This window comes from Sceloporus undulatus, chromosome 9 (genome assembly GCF_019175285.1).
Source record: "Sceloporus undulatus isolate JIND9_A2432 ecotype Alabama chromosome 9, SceUnd_v1.1, whole genome shotgun sequence".
NCBI lineage: Eukaryota > Metazoa > Chordata > Lepidosauria > Squamata > Phrynosomatidae > Sceloporus > Sceloporus undulatus.
The window spans coordinates 17,396,944-17,404,931 of NC_056530.1; the positions used below are offsets into that span (position 1 = coordinate 17,396,944).

Sequence of the window (7,988 nt, forward strand, 5' to 3'; positions counted from 1 at the left end):
AAAGAAAGGGGATTGGGAATCTGTGACTGCTGTGAAACTAAACTTGGAAGCCTTTCCATACTACACAATTACAGTGCTATGATTCTACTTTAAGTGCCATGACAACTTTCTATGGAAATGTGATATTTGCAGTGTAAGATATGGAGTATTAAAATTCTCTTCCAGAAAGCTCTAGTCTAGTATCTCCCCAAACTACAAACCCCATTTGGCCTCTATTTTCTACTATGGTTTTGGACAGTGGCTTTTGGAAAGGCTCATACTACTGTTGAATACATGAAAGGGAATAGGAAATTCTTCCACCATCTTATCACTATCCTTTCATAACCTTGTGCTTTTCAGATGTTTTGAACTTCAAGATCCATGATCCTTCACTACTGCCCATGTTAGCTGGGCCTGATATAAATATAGTCCCAATCAAATGGATGGCATCAGGTTTGAGAAGATACTATATACTATCAACTCCTTTTCAATGTTATGACTGGCTGTCTATAACAGAGCAGAATGTGCATTGCAGCTTAATAGTCACAGCTAGAAACAGCTACAGAGTAGGAAGAGACTGCCAACCCAAGAGCAGACCAAGGGCATCAGTTAAAAGACTGAGAAACAGGCAAAGGAAGGAGAAAGGAAGTGCTAATAAAACAGAGAAAGCAAAAGCGAAAGAGAAAGGTGAGCACATGTTGTTGAAAAACATATCTTCTGTTACAGACAGACTTTAAGAGTGAATTGTATCTATGAGAAGGGGTAATGACATAGAACTCTAGGTAGGAAATTCTCCTTGCTCCTTCTTTGACCGTTGTGATTCCAGTTGATTTTTAAAATCCACCAAAACGATTCAAGCCCCTAAAAATGTCTCAACTGTTGGCCTCAATTTCATTCCTTCTTTCCCATTCGTAAGATGGGGTGCCAACTTTGACATGCCCTGTGAAGTTCTGCTCCTTTTAACTGTGAAAATGTAAAACAAAATGACTAAGTAGAGGTCAGAGAAGCACTCTGGACAGAGAGAGGATGGGGTTATTTGTAGAAAGGGAAGAACAAGGGTGATGGTAGGTAAACTCTCTCTCTCCTGCCTCATCCTCCCAGAGCAGCCATTGCTAATGAAATGCTAATGTTCTGGAACTGTTCTCCCTGAGGCTGACCTTGATGTGGCATTGAACAGCCTAGTTCCCCTGTTTAATCTCATGCCTATGCACCACATGGACCTGCTCTGTAGTTATGTAGAAATAGGACATTGCTAGGCCTTCAGCAGATGGTAGGGCCATATTGCAAGAATCCCAAGGGCTGACAAACCAAAGTTGACAGTTCAGCCCCTCAGGTGAGAGGCTAGGGATGCAGATCAGGGATGCTGCAATAGCAGAAAGCCATGTCCATAACCGGATGGACAAGATGCTAGTCAGATGCTAAGAGCTTGGCAGGGGTAGATATGGTGTGTTTTAGGATCATCTTAGCACCACATGGTATGGAAAGAAACAGGAGACACAGGGACTATATCCCTCGCCACCAGACATACCATCATTCTCAAGACGGCAGGATACTCTCAAAATCAGAGCTAGAAAAAAAGGGGGGGTTGGACCATTAAGTTCCAGAACCCCCCAGCCATATCAATGCTAGCTGGGGAGTTGGAAGTCAGAAAAATTTCAAGGGGTAACAGACATTTTAACTTCTTTCAGAATTAACAGTGGAGAATCTTGTAGCATTTTAACGATTAACAAGCTTGACTTTCGGATAAGGTTTCATGAACTGCAGCTTCATCTGATGCAATGGGTCTCAGGGAAATGGGTAGAGGTATCTAATGAAAGAGACCAGGTGAAGGCTTATGTCAAAAGTGGCGCATGAAAGCATATGACAAATAAAACTCATTTAAGGTGCCACAAGGGTTTTTGTTGTAGTCCAAAAAAGTTACCTTTACAAGGTCTGCTGAAAACATTCCCAAGCTTTGCCCCAGCCCAGAGTCAGGCCATTATGTACAAGATGGCAGCCACCAATGAAGCCACATGATCCAAGAGATGTACCCCAAGAATGCTGAAGCAGAATGTTCAAATCATGTGCATGTTTGGCAATGTGACAATGTTTCTTAGAAATCACTTTTCACTTCATGAGACATATATGTGTGAAGCAGCCAAACATACCATGGTGGCCTTGCTCCAAGACCTTCTTTCTATGCTATTTCAGCCACATGCAAACCCACTGACAACACATAGTTCCCATGCAATGAGAAGAACTACCCATAACCTAACCATATGCACAAGACCCAACTATGTGGACCTATCCCATAGAATCAGCCCTGGACCAGAAGGGTGCAATACTATTTCTGTGCAATTCATAGGATCAATTTCCTGACTACCATCCTGTGGTAGAAAATTCTAAACATCTCATGAAACTACAGATGCCAGGATGTCATGGGATGGAGTCATGAGAGTTAAAGTGGGATCAAATGGAAATCAAGCATGGAATATGAAAGATACCTATATATCTAAAAAACTTTCCCCACCACAGATCAGATTAGCTATAGATCCTGATTTGGTGTAACTTTGTCCTGTCCCATGAACACTTGGCTCATGTACAATGTTGGCCCAAGATATTCTGATTCCTGAAGCAACATGTAGAAAAGCCAAACGAACTAGCAATCAAATGGCATAGGGACACCATCTTGGAACTGGAGAGGTGGCTTCAGTGGGTTTCAGAGCAGGCTAGGTGGCACATAATCCTCCCTTCCAACACTTACTCTTCTCTCCAGTATCTTGTCAACAAAGGCAATTGCCTCACTGTGTCTGAGGATAGGGCCAGCCTTCCCCACATATCAGTAATCTGCTCCTATCTGGTCCTCAGATATCTCACAATTTTCTTTGTGTCACTCAGGCTGCATCCACACAGCAGAAATAATTTGGTCCAACGCCGCTTCTTACAGTCATGGCTCATTGCTATGGAATTCCTCGCTCTGTTGCCACAACAGATTACAGTGCCCAGAATTCCATCACGTTGAGCCATGGCAGTTAAAGTGGTGTCAAACTGGATTCTTCCTGCAGTGTGGGTGCAGCCTCAGTGGTCTGGATCACCCGGATGATGAATTCAGTGTGTTGAGGAATTTGCCATAGAGCTCAAAGGTAAAAGTAGGTTCACCTCTCCACTCCACAGCTTTCTCATCTTCAGATGCTCAAAATTGTGAGCATCTGAAATGGTCAGAACAGAATTTTAGCAACAGCACTTATTTTCCATTTTTAAAACCGTATTGTCCACTTTTAAAACAATTCCACAAATTTCCCACTTTTAAAACCAATTAATTGTCTGCCTGAACCTTTCAAGGCCCTCTGCAAACCAAATTTCTCTCTCTCTCTCTCAATCTATCCACCATCAGCACCCTGCAACACTTTTAACCGCAGGGAACTAAATTTAAAAACTTGAAAAATTACACACTGCCCCTCTAGGGATTCACTTGGCTCCATATTCAAATTATAAGGTCCTCTCTAAAAAAAACCCAAGAATTGAGAAACTACACATGCTTCTTGCTTTAACAAAGACACTGATAAATCTGCAGGGCACAGATCTCAGGAGATCCAACTTCACCTATTTAATCACAACCATGAGTTTACACACATACTGTTGCTGATGGTGTGTGCCCTGAAGTCCTTTCCGACTTATGGCAACCCTAAGGCGAAACTGTCACAGGGTTTTCTAGGGCTGACAAAGTTACCTAGTGGGTTCCCATGGCAGAGCAGGGAATTGAACCCTAGTCTACAGAGCAATGCTCCAAAGCTCAAATGACTATACCATGCTGGCTCTCTTTACACACGCATGTGTTGTTGTTGCTGTGTTCCTTCAAGTCATTTCCGACTTATGGTGACCCTAAGGCATATAATGGGGTCTTCTTGGCAAGATTTGTTCAGTGGAGGTTTGACCTTGCCTTCCCCTGAGGCTGAGAGTGTGTGACTTGTCCAAGGTCACACAGAGGGTTTCATGGCAAAGCTGGAAATCAAATCCTGATCTCCAGAGTCACATGCCAACCCTCAGACCACTATGCCACGTTGACTCTCATTTCATAGAATCATAAAAGTTGGTAGAGACTTCAAGGGCCATACAGTCCAACTCCCTGCCATGCAGGAACTCCCAATCAAAGCATTCCCAACAGATGGCCATCCAGCCTCTGTTTAAAGACCTCCAAGGAAAGAGACTCCACCACTCCCTGAGGGAGTGTGTTCCACTATTGAACAGCCCTTACTGTCAGGAAGTTCCTCCTAATGTTGAGGTGGAATCTCTTTTCCTTTAGTTTGAATACATTGCTATGGGTCCTATTCTCTGGAGCAGCAGAAACAAGCTTGCTCCATCCTCAATGTGACACCCCTTCAAATACTTAAAGAGGGCTATCATATCACCCCTTAACCATCTCTCTTCCATGCTAAACATCCCAAGCTCCCTAAGGCATGTTTTCCAGACCCTTCGCCATTTTGGTGGCCCTCCTCTGAAAACGCTCCAATTTGTCAACATCCTTTTTGAATTGTGGTACCCAGAACTGGATACAGTTTTCCAGGTGAGGCCTGACCAAAGCAGAATACAGTGACACTATTACTTCCCTTGATCTAGACACTATACTTTTATTGATGCAACCTAAAATCGCACTGGCCTTTTTTGCTGTCGCATCACATGGCGTGTGTGCTGCGTGTCTTCAAGTTGTTTCCAACTTCTGGCAACCCTAACATGAACCTATCATTGGGTTTACTTGGCAAGATTTGTTCAGAGGCCGTTTGCTACTGCCTTCCCCTGAGGCTGAGAGAGACTTGCCCAAAGTCACCCAGCAGCTTTCATTGCCAAGCTGGGGATCGAACCGTGATCTCCAGAGTTGTAGTCTTATATTCAAATCACTACGCCATAATGGCTCTCTTTACACACAAACACACAAAGATGACGGAAAAAGTCAACAGAGCCTAGCGACTTTGTTTTTTAACCAGACCTTCCTTTTTTGGAAAACAATTCCCAGAATCCTTCGGTCAATGTCTCCCTCCCTGGGAAGCTGATTGATCCCTTCCTAACTGCTGTCAATCCAATCTTCCTCCTCGGTGATCCTCCCCTATGAACAAAAATAAGGAGCAGTGTAGTCTGAGTGTTGGACTATGACTCTGGAAACCAGGGTTCAATTCCTGGTTCAGCCATGTAAACCCACTGCTTGACCTTGGTCAAGTCACACTCTCTCGGCCTTAGATGACGGCAATGGCAAACCTCCTCTGAATAAGAAAGCCCCACAACAGGGTTTGCCTTAGGGTTGAATCATACCTCTGTATACCTCATACTGTGCTAGTTCTGATAGTTATGTGTTAATATGACTGCAGAAGTGAGACCACTCCTGGCTATCAAAAATATCAGGATATGCACCAAAGACTACTGAGGTATGATCCAACCTCTTAGGCGAAGGTGCCATAAGTCAGAAATGACTCAAAGGCACACAACAACAGCAACAAATGTGTGTGTACAGAGAGCCAGCATGGTGTAGTGCAGCAGTTCTCAACCTGTGGGTTGCAGCCCCTTTACAGTTATGAAGTCGCAACGAAAATAATGTTATGGTTGGAGGCCACCACAACATGAGGAACTGTATTAAAGGGTTGTGGCATTAGGAAAGTTCAGGACCACCGCAGTAGTGGTCTGAGCTTTGGACCATGGCTCTGGAGACCAGGGTTCGATTCCCAACTGGGCCACGAAACCCATTGGGTGACCCTGGCCAAGTCACACTCTCTCAGCCTCAGTGGAAGGCTACAGCCAACCCTTCTTTGAACCAACACCCCTCTGAACAAACCTTGCCAAGAAAACCTTAGGGTCACCATAAATCAGCAACTGGAAGGCACACAACCACAACACCTGCAACAGGTGCCCTTCTTCCTGCAAGTGCAGACTGCCTAATCTGGGGATGAAGAAGAGCTGCTCAAGCATTGGAGGGACTGCAATGGAGGGCCAAAGCCCCTTCTTTCAGCATCAGCTTCTTCCTCCTCATCCTCCTCCCGGCCTCCTAAACACACAGATGTGGAAGGAAGGACACATATAGGGTAGTTAAAGCGAGCTCAACCTGGATTGTTTCCGCAGTGTGGCTGCAGCATCCTCTATCAATACTGTATAAGAAACCCATCCATCACATCCAATCTCCCTCCCTTTCCGGCAAATCCTTTGTCCCTCCATCCATCCTTCATTCTCTCCATCCTTTCATCCATCCTTCTCTCATCTGACAAGTGACCGGCTAGAATCAGTGGGTCTTTTGTGGGGGACAGGCTTTTCCTGGAGGCATCCTCCGTTCCCACCTCCTGCCCAAGAGGGGTTCCCAAAATGCCCTCCATTTTTCCAGCATCCCTAAGGAGCAATGCCTTTTTACATTGACAGGAGTGTGCTTTTGGCTTTGGGATTTGGTCCCCCATTTTATATTCATATTTATAGGAATGATTTCTTACCTCTTGTTTGGTCCTGTCCTCCCTTTTAAATTCACATCTCTAGGAATGTCTTTTAGCTTCCCCTCAAAGTCCTACATTTTCCCTGAATCCCTTTTTCCTCCAATGTCCTACATTTTCCTTCTATCCCTTTTTCCCAATGTCCTACATTTCCCCTCCATCCTTTTTCTGATGTCCTACATTTTCCCTCAACCCCCTTTCCCTCAATATCCTACATTTCCCCCTCAATCCTTTTTCCAATGTCCTACATTTCCCTTCCATCCTTTTTCTGATGTCCTCCATTTCCTCTCAACCCTTTCCCCCTCAATATCCTACATTGCCCCTCAATGTCCTCCATTCCCCCTCAATCCCTTCCCCTCAATGTCCTCCACTCCCCCTCAATCCCTTCCCCTCAATGTCCTACATTTTCCCTCCATGCTTTATCTGATGTCCTCCATTCCCCCTCAACCCCTTTTCCCTCAATGTCCTCCATTCCCCCTCAATGTCCTCCATTCCCCTCACTCCCTTTTCCTTCAATGTCCTACATTTCCCCTCAATCCTTTTTCTGATGCCCTCCATTCCCCCTCTCTCCTTTTCTCCCCCATTCCCCCCTTTTCCTCCAGGGTCCTCCATTTTGTCCTCCTTTTGTTTTGTCCTCCCCATTCCCCTTTAGATGATCTCAGATGCAAAGGCCCCAGAGACAGAGAGACCCCTTCCCTTCTTCCCTTCTCCCCATCCTCCCTTCCTTCCCTTCTTACTCGAACATATCCTGGCGCTGGGGGCTACTGCTTGCCTTCTCGCCCGGCCAGGAGGCAGGCAGAGCGGGGAGGCGCCCAGGCGAGGGTCCCGGCCGGCGGCCCTCGATGGAGGAGGAGGAGGAGGAAGGGGAAGAGGAGGAAGGGAGCAGGGCCCTTCTGGGATGGAGGGATGGAGGGAGGGATGGAGGATGGCTGCCTTCCCTTCCCTCCCTCCTCCTCTTCCTCCTCCTTCCTCCTCTCAGCCAAGGCCGCCCCTTTTGTTGCCCGCCTCCCCTCCAGTCCCTCCTCCTTCCCTTCCCTCAGAGCCGCAGCACTCGAACCCAGAACCCAGGACCAAGGAGGAGGAGGACACATTCTAGTCTGCCCCCCTCTGGCTTCCACCACCCTTTCCCTCAATGATATGGAGTTGAAAGTCTCCCTCAAGAGAGGATATAAATTATTATTATTATTATTATTATTATTATTATTATTATTATCCTTCCTGCCCTCCCTTGTCCTCTTATAGGACCCATCCACACTAGGGAAATAACCCCAGGTTGGTTCTGCCACATTCACACTGCCAACGCACCCAGCGGTGCGTGATAAACCCGCATTTTGTATTGTGTCCCTAACACTGTATATGGTTTTTTTTTGTACCGAGAGACTCAGTTGTGAATCGATCCAAAACCAAGTCGCCGTTCCAGCAGCGAATCTCTCCGTTCGGTTTTGGACGTTTCCGTTCACCGTCGTTTCTGTTCGCGTTGGCTGCGCGATCCAAGTCGATCCAATAATGCGTTCATGCTATCGGAGATGCTGATCATTGACCCCTATGGCATCCAGTGCCAAATGCACT

At 45.9% G+C, this 7,988-nt stretch overlaps 1 protein-coding gene across 3 annotated transcripts in view; it reads right to left on the minus strand.

Moving 5' to 3' along the window:
• Positions 1 to 7,383, minus strand: part of GRAMD1A (GRAM domain containing 1A) — a 54,663-nt gene extending 47,280 nt beyond the window's left edge. For all 3 annotated transcript variants that reach the window (XM_042440058.1, XM_042440057.1, XM_042440056.1), the window contains exon 1: positions 7,157 to 7,383. In XM_042440058.1, the coding sequence (XP_042295992.1) occupies positions 7,157 to 7,164 (8 nt within the window). In that variant the 5' untranslated portion in view covers positions 7,165 to 7,383. The remainder of the gene's footprint in view (positions 1 to 7,156) is intronic.
• Positions 7,384 to 7,988: the final 605 nt, after the last annotated feature.